Source organism: Eleutherodactylus coqui, chromosome 5 (genome assembly GCF_035609145.1).
Source record: "Eleutherodactylus coqui strain aEleCoq1 chromosome 5, aEleCoq1.hap1, whole genome shotgun sequence".
NCBI lineage: Eukaryota > Metazoa > Chordata > Amphibia > Anura > Eleutherodactylidae > Eleutherodactylus > Eleutherodactylus coqui.
The window spans coordinates 164451051-164464100 of record NC_089841.1 but is presented as its reverse complement, the minus strand read 5'-3'; the positions used below and the strand labels follow the sequence as shown (position 1 = coordinate 164464100).

Here is a 13050-nt window from a genome sequence, read left to right as displayed (position 1 = left end):
TGCTCAGAAAATAAACACTAACTGTATGGAACTGATTTTGGAGTTCTGCAACAAATTTGTTACATGTGAATGTACCCTAACTTGCAGACAAGTATGGGTGGACTTTTTTTAAAGGGTCACTCTATTAACTTTTTTTAAATTATAAAGTATAACTAGTAAAATATGCCCTCTAGTAGTACCTTGTAAAGTTATTTTCTGTGTGAATTCCCTTCAGTTGGATCATGTACTCCTGGGAACTGCTTGTTTTTATGTTCTCTCCAGGAGTCATAATCTGTCACCACAACTTCCAATATATTAGATGGACTGTACCATGTGGGCACTTACAGTAAAACTAGCTCTTGACTGTTTGTCGTAAAGGGCGTACTATCAATCTTTAACTAATTTAGTGTTTGTTTTTTTTAAAGACTATATTTACACTATTCTCCCAGCAGCCAGACATGGTAGTGGCTCTAGTTAATCACTTGATGCTGTGCTGATGCACCATGTGACTTCTAGCAGAGCATATGGGGGGGGGGGGGGGTGAGGAGAAGAGAGAAGGAAGCAGGGAGAAATCTAAACATCAAGATGGTATCTGATATGTATCACAGGAGGGCTTTAATTGCAGAATCTGCATGGGTTACCCGCGTGGAAGATCTGCAACTCAAAGTGCCCGTAGGGAAGGATTGGCATCCGCAACTAAATTTCAGCATATGAATTTGATGTGCGGAAGACAAATTGCAGCATGCTACATGTCTGTGCAGATGGGCTCAATAGAAGTCAATGGGGGTGGACGATCTGCAGTGTATCTGTGAATACAATTGTAGATGCACTGCAGATTTGAAGGTTAAAATCAATTAAAGGGGTGGTCTCGCGAAACCAAGTGGGGTTATACACTTCCGTATGGCCATATTAATGCACTTTGTAATGTACATTGTGCATTAAATATGAGCCATACAGAAGTTATTCCACTTACCTGCTCCGTTGCTAGCGTCCTCGTCTCCATGGTTCCGTCTAAATTCGCTGGCAGCTTGCTTTTTTAGACGCGCTTGCGCAGTCCGGTCTTCTCCATTCAGCACGAGCCGCTTCAGTGTGCTCCCCGCTACAGCTCTTCTGCGCATGCGCAGACGAGCTGTCACTGCTCGGGAGCGCGCTGCAGCGGCCATTCTGTACCTTCCTCTGTTAGAGGAAGGTGCAGAAACTGGAGCTGCCCAACGGAGAAGCCCAGCCCAGCAGCCCCGAGAAGCCTCCCAGGTAAGTGATTTGTGGGGGGGGGGGGGGGGCTGCCGCTGCACCGGGGGGGGGCTGCCGCTGCACCGGGGGGGGGCTGCCGCCGCTGTGATGGGGGAACTAGCGCTAGGCCGGGGGGGGCTGTCGCTGCGATGGGGGGGGGGGGCTGTCGCTAGGCCGGGGGGGGGGGGGGCTGTCGCTAGGCCGGGGGGGGGGGCTGTCGCTGCGATGGGGGGGCTGTCGCTGCGATGGGGGGGCTGCCGCTGCGATGGGGGGGCTGTCGCTAGGCGGGGGGGGGGGGGGGCGCCGCTAGGCCGGGGGAACTAGCGCTGGGCTCCGGAACCTTCACCTGGGCTGAGGGTCTAGCGCTGGGGAGCCGGGGGCTAGCGCCTTACCTGCTGCCTGGCGGTGAGCGTCTGGTCGGCGTCTGGGATGCGTCCGGTTGCCATGGAGACACAGCTGGCGGCGTCTCGGGAGCACGCACGTCGGGCTGCAGCGAGCGACGGGGAAAGAGCCGGCGGCCATCTTGAGGAAACTTTTATAAGTTGCTGAAACGCTGGAACGGTAAGTACGAACCAGCTAGAAATGTCATTTACAGGGGGGCTTAGTAATGTGTACTTAATGGGGGGGACTGGGCAAAAAAAAAATTTAACTGCTTCCTCGAGACATCTCCTTTAAGGAGGTGGGGGCTGCAGATTTTTTTTTTTTCCACGTGCATCCGCGATCTTTTGCAAAGGATTTCCATGTGTCTCCCACTGCGGAAATCTGCATGTGGAATCCAATCCACCCATAGACATGAGTCCTAAGGCTGGTGACACGACTGTATTTCAGCCCTCTGTTTGCATCTGTAATATGGTATTCTCTGAGTTCGAGTCAGATCTGTGATCATGCTAGGATGCACGTCTTCTGTATTACAGGAGCTAAAACACTATTGCTGGACTTATACTACATGATGTGTTGGCATATACCCAGAGATTAATAGTTAATTTACACAAACAGATTTTTCCTCTACTAGAGAAACTGCACAAATGTGGTCAACTTGACAGTTCTATAGGGAGCAAAATGATCCCTGATCTGCACAGGTTGTTTTAACCCAATCACTACCTCCGCAGCTGTTAAGGAGCTCCAGTCTGTTGTGCAGCAGAAGTCTGCACGGGTCTCCCATGCCAGCTTGAGCAGGTGCTTGGCTGTTGGATACCAGCGTGACCCCCTGCTCAAACAGTGGGGGATCAGAGAAACCTTCAAGTGCTAGTTTAATGCTTTCCATGTTGCTGTCACTGCAACTGCAGCATGTCAAATACCAACAGTGTGAGGGTGCTCACTGACTCCCTCCCTCACCCATGGGACTCCAATGATGTGATCATGGGAACCCAATGGGCTGTTTGACACCTGGAGGCTTGGATATGGCCTGATCTTCATTGGCTCTGTAATACACTGCTATACCGAAGTAGTTATTAGAATGATAAAACTTTGTGATATTCATGTCCCCTAGTGGGACAAAGTATGTGTGAAGAAGAAATCTTGCTGTGTTCATAATAACTCAGTGGGAAAGTTAGTATATTAAACCGCACTGTGCACATCCTGGAAAAAAATGGGCAAAATTATCTCATTACAAAAACCTAAATAGTGGTCAAAATGTCACATGGATCAACAAATCTACCGTTTATAAAGTACAACTCATGCCACAAAGCACCATTCACAAAAAAAGTAGAGGTTTGAATGCAGTGATTAATTTTTTTTTAAAGTTACAAAATGGAAAAAAAATCAACTTGTTATTGGTATTCTTGTACTAGCCTGCAGAATTGATTTTATATGGCACAGTGATTGCAGTTAAAAGCATAAAAAAGCCAGAATTGTGGATTGACCTTGCCTCTAGACTAAAAAGCAATTGAAATGTTATGCTCCCAAAAAATGGATAAAGACATTCATCCTGAAAAAGACAACCCATCAGCCCTCAGTCCGTGGGTAAATGCAGCTGTGCCCCAAACACAAACTTAAAAAAAAAAAAAGGCAGATGATATGGAGGAAGTTGCCGAACATTCTCTTTTGGGGTTGTGTTATGGCCCAGGCTGCATGGAGTGTGGAAGGTGTGTCTTTTGGCCTCATGTTGATTTGACCAACACTTCTGTTAACCCTACTGATGGCAAGAGCTACCATATTAAGCAGCACATAAATTGCTGTAGCAAGGGCATTATCTACATTGTCTATCGTAGCTGCACGAAAATTTACATTGGGAAAACTATTCAGGCAATGAGGAAAAGAATGTTGGGACAGCTAAGCACCATTCGGCCTAAGATGATACATCAGTGGCTCGCCATATTAAGAGCTCTCGCCACTATTTCCAATGCACCCCCATTGCAAACAGTGGCGAGGGGCAGAGCTGGAGCTCAGTGCACTACTATCCACACAGCCCCCCTCCTCCCCTGCAGAGAGGGACAGTGTGTATCAGCCAGGTGTGAAAACCCGGCCGCTATACGCATGTTGGAATAAGCCCATATGTGGTGAAAAAACAGCTGTAGCATAAACTGGCTGCAGCTACCACCCTTTACAAGGTAGAGGGTGAGAGCCACAACAAATCCATATGCAATACCTAGATTTTACATTATAAGCCCTATGTAGCCTTACCTTAAGGGCTTATTCCAACGTGCGTATATTAGCCAGGTTTTCCTCTCTGCAGGTGGGGTGGGTGCAGTGCACTGAGCCCCCACCCCCTATTTGCAATGGGAGGGGATGGGATGGGGCAGAACTTAGTTCTGCCCCTGTACCGCCCTCCCATTGCAAACAGGGGTGGGAGCTCAGTGCACTGCACCAGCCCACCTCCTCCCCCTGCAGTGAGGGACAGCGTATATCGGCCAGGCGTGAAAACCCAGCCGATATACACACACACGTCAGAATAAGCCCTAAGGCTGCATGCACACAGAAGGGTTGGCTTCCACAGTGGACTCTGACCCTGGGCCCAGTCAGCATCTGCGCGCACCTGTATTTACTTCTTTTCTGTATTGTGGATGGTCCACATTTTTTTTAACTCCTGCTTTCTCCCCAGCTTGGAATGGAAGACATCCGTGCAGAATTGTCAGGAATATGCTGCGATTTTTCATCCGCGAGCAGAAAACACAATTGGTTTCCACTCGTGTGCATGAAGAACCTATTTTGATTTACAAGGGTTAAATGCTGCAGCTCTTCTGTATTTACCTTGCATGGATTTGGCTGCATGTTTAAGTACATATTGAATCCATGCAGGTATTCTGTTGTGGAATGCGCACTGCGATTCTGCCATGTATGAAGGTGGCCTTACGCTGCTCTCACTGCCTGCTTTTTTACCACGGCATTTAAAATGCTGCGCTAATCGCAATACGCTTCTATTGTTTGCAATAGGGCTTCGCCGACCTGCGCTCAAATGCATTTCTACTGCCACAATTTTCGAGCACTGTCTGCTGTACTTTTGCGCTTTTTATCGCACCTCATCACAATGATGGTGTATCAAGCGCTGTAACATACGTTCAAAAACACAGCTTGAATTTTCAGTAAAATACAGCGATTTTGAACGTGGCGTTTTGTGCACGTATCTGTGAGCAGCCTTAGTGTTCCAGAAAACATATCCCACTTGTAATTTCATAATACTAAGGCTAATTTCACATGGACGAGTGCGATAGCGAGCTGTGACACTCTGCCTGATAACGCACTCAAGAATGTGCCATTTACCCGTGGATGTGGGGCATTTTTGTGTAAAAACAACCCCGCATCACTTCAGGGAGGATCGACACGTACTTCCTATTGTTTTAAATGGGAAACCGCACGCCGTGCAATGCTGTCACTGGCACCATTGTAAACAATGGCCGAGGCGTTCTGAAAGAACACCCAAAGATAGAACATGCTGCGATTTTTTTTCCCCGCACTGCGATGCGGGAAGGGGGGGGGGGGGGGGTGTGGAATTGCTCATTTGTATGACCCCATTCAAAAGACACATATGTGTGTGTCAGCAAGGCCAGGGTTTAACCGTTGACAGGCTGCACTAACCCTAGTGGGTGTGCTGCCCCCCACTATACAAAAGTCTAATTGCCCTGCGCCATGAGCCTACAGTCACTTCTCCATTGAATCTGGGGGCAGTATAACTATCTATGCTGTGTACTCATGTTATGGAAGGGGGTCTGCTAGTGAAGATGGTGACACTGAGCAGCCACCCAATACAGGATACTATGGTGCTGCACCATCACTATGGGGGGAGTTAGAGGGATAGAGATTTATTTTTTAACTCAGTTTCACTGGAGGCCATATTGCTATTTGATGAGCCTCATGTGGCACAGAGTGTAAGCTCTCACCCACGACCTGAAAGTTGAAAGTTCAAACCCCGAATGGTTCAGGTAGCCAGCTCAAGGTCAACTCAGCCTTCCATTCTTCTGAGGTCGGTAAAATGAGTACCCAGCGTTAGGCAATGATACGGGAAAAGCAGTAATTTAAAAAACAAATCTATACTGCTCCGTACAGTGCAACTGTAGTACAGTAAAAAGACTTCCGCATGGACGCTGGCGGGAAACAGGGCCAGATTTCAGATGCGGAATCCAACCAGCCCCTGTACAGGCGGCCAAAGACTGAGGAAGTAAGAGAAGCTTTCATCAAAGATCAGTTACTGCTATCCTAGCAGTCTGACTGCTCATCTTGATCAGGCACTGTGTAAAACGTATATAATGTCACTATTCAAAGTCAGTTTCTAGAAGAACACTTCAAATCAGGGACATCTTTCCACTTCTAGTCCTTTGGATAGGAGCATTAAAAATAAAAACTAGTTAAATGTGCTGTAACATTACATAACTTAAAAATAAAAACACTGTAGAGACAAGCTTTTACAAATTTATACTGTATGGAAAACTTTCAAAAACTCCTAGCATCTAATTAATAACTTCTTCTGACAAGAATTCTTCTTGTTCCTCATCGATTAAGGAACTTGCTATAGACGCTTGGATGGCATCTCGCTCCTCTGTAATAAGAGCACAATTAATAGCATATAGTGACATTATATCAATTATTCATTTATGCAGTTTACATACCGGCATTTGTACAGTTCTTCAGCAACAGCGCTAGTTGTTTCTTGTTATACTGAATGAGGAATTTCTGACATGTACGGATTGTGCCTGCAAGAGAACATAAACCGTGTAATCTGGTTTCAGCAAAGTTCATTATAGGTTTGTATCCGCTGTACGTATGAATGACAGCGATCACATGACTTATTGTATTATCTTTATTTCCTGTACCCAGAATCACTCTTTATACAAGGTTCTGCATTTATGCTTAATCTGCTATGGATTACATTGCAAAAGAAACATATGATACAAGGCGGCTTACCATCCAAGCAACCTTTTTTGTCGTCACCATTATATAAGTAAGGAGGAACTGTGCTCAGAGACTGTAAATGTTACACTGTATTAACCCTTTCCAATCCAAATTTTGGATTCAGGGTTTCCTACGGGCCTTTCCTCTTTCTGCCGTTCTACAACGGCACCACCTGCTGGCTAAAGCCAGTTCTGCAGTATAAGACATGTTATAAATATAAACAGCAGCAGACTCCTTTGGTGCAAAAAGGATTATTCCAAGCTTTATTCCTCCACGCATGGTCATTTTTAACCTGTGATGGAGGAATAAAGCTTGGAAAAATCCTTTTTGCACCAAAGGAGTCTGCTGCTGTTTATATTTATAAGGACTGGTGATCTATTGGGAAATTTGGAGGTCCATTCCCTTAGGCCTCAGGTCCATGGCTAAAATAACATTTAAAATCCACAGCATTTCACCCACAGCGTGATCCGCGCCCCATAGGGATGCATTGGACACCCGCAGGAAATTAAATACCTGTGCATGTCATTTTCCCCTGAGGCGCGGATTGCATGTGCGGGAAAACACCCGCAGCATGCTCCATTTTAGTGCAAGTCCCCCGCAGGCTTCTACTGAAGCCTATGGAAGCCGTCTGGATCCGCGGTACACCCGCAGCTGAATTTCTGCTCTCCAGCGCAGGGACACGGGAGAGCAGGAGTTTAAAAAAAAAAGTGCACGGCGCATGCGCACGGCACGCTGCCGGCATGCCGAGCACTTCCACCAGGCCAAAGACAGAAGATCCGGCCGCGACGGAGGGATGATCCGCAGCGTCCGGACAGGTAAGTAATTCTTCTTTTTAGGCCTCATGTCCGCGGGAAAGGAGGGACCCGCTGCGGGCCTGATTTTCCCTGTGGACATGAGACCTTACACAGCTTTGCAGTTGGAGAAGCCTCCCCTGAAAAGGGTTTTTAAAGTAGTGGTGCTGGTGGTCAAACAACTTGAATAGAAGTATAAGACATGTTGGAGAGGCTCTGACAGCAGAGTGTCTGGCAACATACAGTAAAAATACTGTATCAGACGTATTCTGACATCTGAGCTGTACAGGCTTCAATCAGAATGTCAGAAGATGTCCGACAGTAGATTGGAAAGGGTTAAAAGAGTATCTGTCACCGGTTATGAGCCCCAGAAACTAAGTTGTGGTGCCCATAGCAAAGGTCGGGTTGTCAGGAGCCATAGGCCGCCTGCAGATGGTCGGGTCGGATCCAAATTCTCGTAGCGGGACCCAACCCGCGCCTCTGCAGGGACCAGTGAGGGTCTCGCCTACTCCCACGGCTCCGGCTCTCTGATGTGCAGGCTGCCGTCCAGCCGGCAGCCCGGGAGTGACATTTCTGTGCGGGCCTCTGCGAGACCCGCAAAGAAATAGAACATGCCGCGATTTGTTTTTTGCGTGTGTTTTCACGTGGACAAATCACGGCCGTCTGCCTAGGATTGCGTTTTCTAGTGCAAGCGTCCATGGGTGGAAATTCTGCAGGAAATTCCGCCACGGAATTACCGCCCATGTGCCTTACGAGGGGTTTTGTTTGTTTTGATTATTATATACTTACCCTTATCTATAGGCTCACAAGTGTTTTAAGTAGTTTTCCAAGACTCAGAACTTTTTCTTTTTTTTAAAACCTCCTATGGCTGTAAGTGCCATAAATCAGCATGCGGACTGTGCAATCAGAGCAGGGACAACCTGCAGCTTTGACCCAATCAATTGGCAGACTTATGCTGCCTGCAGACGGCCGGGTCGGATCCGGCTGCAAGAATTCTCGATCACCTGCAGAGAGCAGCACGAAACTCACCTGCTCCCGCAGCTCCGGCTCTTTCATGTGCCGGCTGCCGGGCAGTCGGCGCATGCGCAGAGTGGGGCCGGCGGCCGGTGAATTCGAACACGCCGCGTTTTTTTGCTGTGCGGGACAAACCGCGGCCATCTGCATAGAACTGTGTATTGTAATGCAATCCAATGCAGGCGCCCGGGGGCGGAAATTCTGCGGGGAATCCCTCCGCGGAATTTCTGCCCGTCTGCAAGCGGCCTTAAAAAGCTGACAGCGCAGATACAAGGAGATGCGCAAGTATAAAAAAAATAAAATTAAAAATACCTTCATGAGCAGCTGCCCCACGAGTATCATAACTTAGACAACAGTGCTCGTCGCCGGTGACGGGTTCCCTTCAACGCCCAATGTCCACGGGCGGATTTGAATTGCGGAATCCGCGTGGACAATCCGCAGTTTAACCCACCTATAACGAAACATGGGCGTCCGCAGCTGAATTAAAGCATGCGGATTTGTTGGAAAACAAAGCACAGCATGCTTTATTTCAGTGCGGTTCCTGCAATGCGGACAAGCCGCGCGGATTCCGCGAGAAAAGCAGGAGTTTACAAAAAAAACAAAAAACACTCCACTGCACATGTGCAGCAGCCAGCACATCCACAGTGAAGAACACGAAGACTCGGACAGGTAAGCAGAAGACCCGCACTGTCCTCGGACGCGGGCAGGGTCAGATTCCAATCCGCCGGTGGACATGAGGCCCAAGTCTCAACTGCATTGCAGCGGAGCTACAGTCCACCATCACAGATCACACAACCTCCTTCCTCCTGGTAGCTAGAACAGATAAGCCTCAGATTCACCAGCAGAGCTCTATAGGGTCACTGCTTTGCAGAAGCCCATTATGATTATCTAGCCTTCTAGATCCATACTAAGTTGGCTCACCTCCGACATGTAGTGTGTTGATGAAGCATGCGAATTGCTGACCTCTGTTCCCAAAGCTGGTGATAAATGGAAGGGATGTCCACAAAAGCTGGTGAAACTCCTTTCGACATCGAAGCAAAATGATGCCGGTGTAAGCGTTAATATATTTCACTGTGGAAGAAATGTAATCGGACGTTAGGAAGTACTCTACCGAAAAGCAAAACTAAGGGCTTGTTCACATAAGCGTATTTACATGCAATGATTTTTTTCTTCCGCTCGCAGAATTTGCAATTTCAACCTGCATGTCTGAGCGAAACGGTGAAAGTTCATGACTTTCAATGCCCGCATATTAATGAGATTTGTCCACGCGGACGCTGATGCAGAGTCTGCAATTCAAATCTGCCAGTGTGAGCCCGGCCTAAGTGGGGTTTTTTCTAAAGCGGTTTATACTACTTTCAAAAAAGTAGTACAAAGCAGTCGAGCCTGGAGAGCAGCATCTTTTTGTGAAGGCTCTCAGAGCAGCCCTCACCATGACAGCACAAGGGAATGAGCGATAGAGGGGGGTTTCCAGAAGGTTGTGCAACTTTCTGATGTCATTCCCTGCTTGCGATCTTTCTTTGCAGGGATGATACGCTGTCCCCAAATACATATCCGCGTGGAAAACACTCACATATACGACCATACACAATTCATTTCTGCCATCATTTGCAGGTCTTCCGCTGTGGATATCCGCAAGCAGAATCAGACTTGTTCCCATGAGACCAACCTTAGTAGCATTGCTGTAACTCCAAATTTATAGTTTTTTTTTGCTGTACTACTTCTAAAAAATATTTGAAAAACAACAATTATTTTCTTTATTTTTTTCATCAACATAGTTGTGTGGCCTTTTTTTGCAGAACGTCCTGCAGTTTCTATTGGTACCATTTTGGGGTACATATGACTTTTTGATAGCCTTTTATGATATTTTTTCTTGGAGACAGGGTGACCGAGAAAAGAAAAAAAAAAAAGCGACCACAAGTCTGACCTTGTGCATTATTTTTCTGACAATGTTCACCATGCAGGATGGATACGGTGTTACTTTGATAGATTGGACCTTTTTGGACGCACTAATGGCAAGAACTTGCCATGGTTTGATCGCTCTTGCAGTATGAAGTAATACCATAGTATTACATTATACCGTGATCTATCAAGCCACAAGCCACAGTAATAGCTTCATAGGTAATCTGCAATGGCTTCATAAGATCCCCGACTGCCCTGGCAACTGCATGGCACCCGGTGATCTCAGCGCAATAGGGAGGGCTGTACAGGACCCCATCCAATCCGGGCATTTAGAGGGTTAACAGCCACGATCAGCAGGAGAGCAGCTGTTGCAGGTGGGTGTCAGCTGTAACAAACAGCCAGCACTAGATTTCATCAAGGTTGTATGCAGGCGATCAGATCAGTTTTGGTAGGAGGGAGCAAAGTCTTGAAGCTCAGTGATCCACCATAAGAGGGCACATTTTGGGAAGCTGTGCCCCAAGCCTGATGTCAGCACATCTATCTCTGATATATAGACTGCCCTGTGATGTAGCAGAGCTGTGAAGCCTGCAGTGCACTGCTGCTCAGTGATGGGATGTGCAGCCCCGCCCCCTCCTTACCTGACAGGCCGAGAGAGCAGGCTGCAATCCCGAAGTCCCCGTGCAGCCTCGCCACCGCCTCCCGCACGTTGTAGGACACCGAGCCCGCCGTGATATTCCGCCTCCAGCGCGGGTCCTGAAGCACCAGCTCACACAGAAAGTACCTGCAGCGACCAGCACGTTAGTAGCCTCCTACTATGCAGCATCGCCTCGGTTCTCGCGCCGCTCACCTGTTTACTCACCTGCACTTGAACCGCATGCTGACGTACTATAAACACCAGAGACGGTACCAGGTACCACGTTTTTAAACGAACGCTTGCGTCACTTCCGGTAGAAGTGTACGTACTGCCGCGGCCATATTGGTTGTGGCATCCTCCCAGGAGTGTGCTGTGCTACAGTTGTTTGTTGCCCCAGTTCATACTTGTGCTTTAGGTTACATGAGAGGCTGATGCCATGATGTTGTCTTTAGTGTGTCTACTTAATAGTTATTGTATAACGACAATGTTACAGTCTGTGCCCCACTGAAAACATAATGTATGGAAATATTGCTCAGTTTCCCATTATAATTGCTCCACTGTACTGCATAGTCTGTGAGAAAGTCTTCAGCTGGCATCCTGGAAACCCATGCCTGGTGCCCACAGACCCCACAGCTTTTGAATGGGGTCATACTCATGAGAATTTTTTTTTTTACCAAATCAAAACTGTGACATGTCCTATTTTGGGGGTGTTCTCTTGGACTGCGTCGCATCACCCTTTGTTTTCAGTGGAGCCGCTGCAGCATCGCAATTTGATTTCCCTGCAGATGCGAGGCATTTTTATGTCAAAACCGCCTTGCATTACTGCAAAGAAGTATCGACGGCGGAGGATCAGCGAGTTTCTCCCATTGTTTTCAATGGGCAAAGCTGGCATTTCAATGGGCAAACCTAGCATGTGGTGCGATGCTGCCACCAGCCCCATTGAAAACAATGGGAGATGCTACGAGGGCACACACAAAGATAGGATGTGCCGCGATTGTTTCCCGCATCACAGCGCAATGGGGATCAAGTCTGTGCATCTCGCAATTCACAAATCTTGTGCGATTTTTCTCGCTCATGTGAAGCCAGTTTTAGGCTGCCTGGCCACGGACGTTGCGATATTGCCGCCGCTGGGGAGCAGGAGCCAGCTGACGGATCTCCGCGGTGAGCCTATCTGACAGGCTCACCGCGGAGAATCGCGGCAATTCGCAGCATGTTGCGATTTGCCGTTCGTGAACGGAGAATCGCTATGATTCTCTGCTTGTGGAAAGGGGAGCTGCGCTTTACATAGCAACGCCGTGGGGAACGCAATGCAAAAAGGTCCGTGGACTGGAGCCCTTAATGTTTTTTCCACAGAGGTGTATTCCTCTCAACTTTGAAGCAACAAAGACAGCAACAATTCCTGCAGCACATGTAGCGATTTTTTTTTATTAGGTTGTTTCCTTTTTGCATTCAGGCCGGCTGCACATGAGCGTAAGTCGCTGCATGCCGACTGCATTTGACAACCATGCGGTACACAGCAAGTACGCCATGCACTTGGCGTGTAGATAGAACATGCTGCAATCTGTATTGTGTGCATATTTTGCGCAATATGTGTGATCAGCCACATAGGAGCCTGTGGCAGATTGGCACAGTGTATTCCACTTGCAAAACCCGCACACGGAACACTCTGTGACAATACATTCATGTGAGGGAACCCTCAGGCTGTAAAAAGGCTTAATGTATGTCCATCCAGTTCAGTCTATTATCCTGCAAAAAACAAAACATGAGTTAGAAGCTCATTTTCTTACTTTTAGGCCTCATGTCCGCGGCCGGGTCGGATTCCGACTGCGAGATCTTGCAGTGGAATCAGACCCTCTGCCCCAGCATTAATCCTGGCATACCTGTCTTGTAGTCTTCTCTCTGCTCTGCATGTGCTGCACAAGTGCAATGCAGAGAGTTGCGCCGGCGATGACACGGATCCACGGCGACTCACTGCGGGACGGACGACTTCCATTGACTGCAATGGAAGCCATCCGTGCGAGCCTGTGTGCAGTTGATTTCCGCTCGTGGGCATGGAAAAGCGTTTTGCTTAGCATGTCCTATGGGTAATATTTGCTGCGGGATCCGGAGGTGAACACTCGCTCCAGATCCTACAGTGCAAATACGGCCGTGTGCATTGGGTCTTAAGGCGAAAAAAAT

The 13050-nt window shown here is 47.8% G+C and overlaps 1 protein-coding gene across 1 annotated transcript; it reads right to left on the bottom strand.

The window, feature by feature from the left end:
* Positions 1 to 6042: 6042 nt before the first annotated feature.
* POP5 (POP5 homolog, ribonuclease P/MRP subunit) lies at positions 6043 to 11176 on the bottom strand. Its single transcript, XM_066601939.1, has 5 exons — positions 11098 to 11176; positions 10877 to 11019; positions 9261 to 9410; positions 6252 to 6335; positions 6043 to 6181 (listed from the first exon to the last, which is right to left on the bottom strand). Exons 1-5 carry the CDS (start codon positions 11112 to 11114, stop codon positions 6093 to 6095), a joined length of 483 nt encoding a protein of 160 aa, XP_066458036.1. The 5' UTR covers positions 11115 to 11176; the 3' UTR covers positions 6043 to 6092.
* Between the last annotated feature and the right edge of the window lie 1874 nt (positions 11177 to 13050).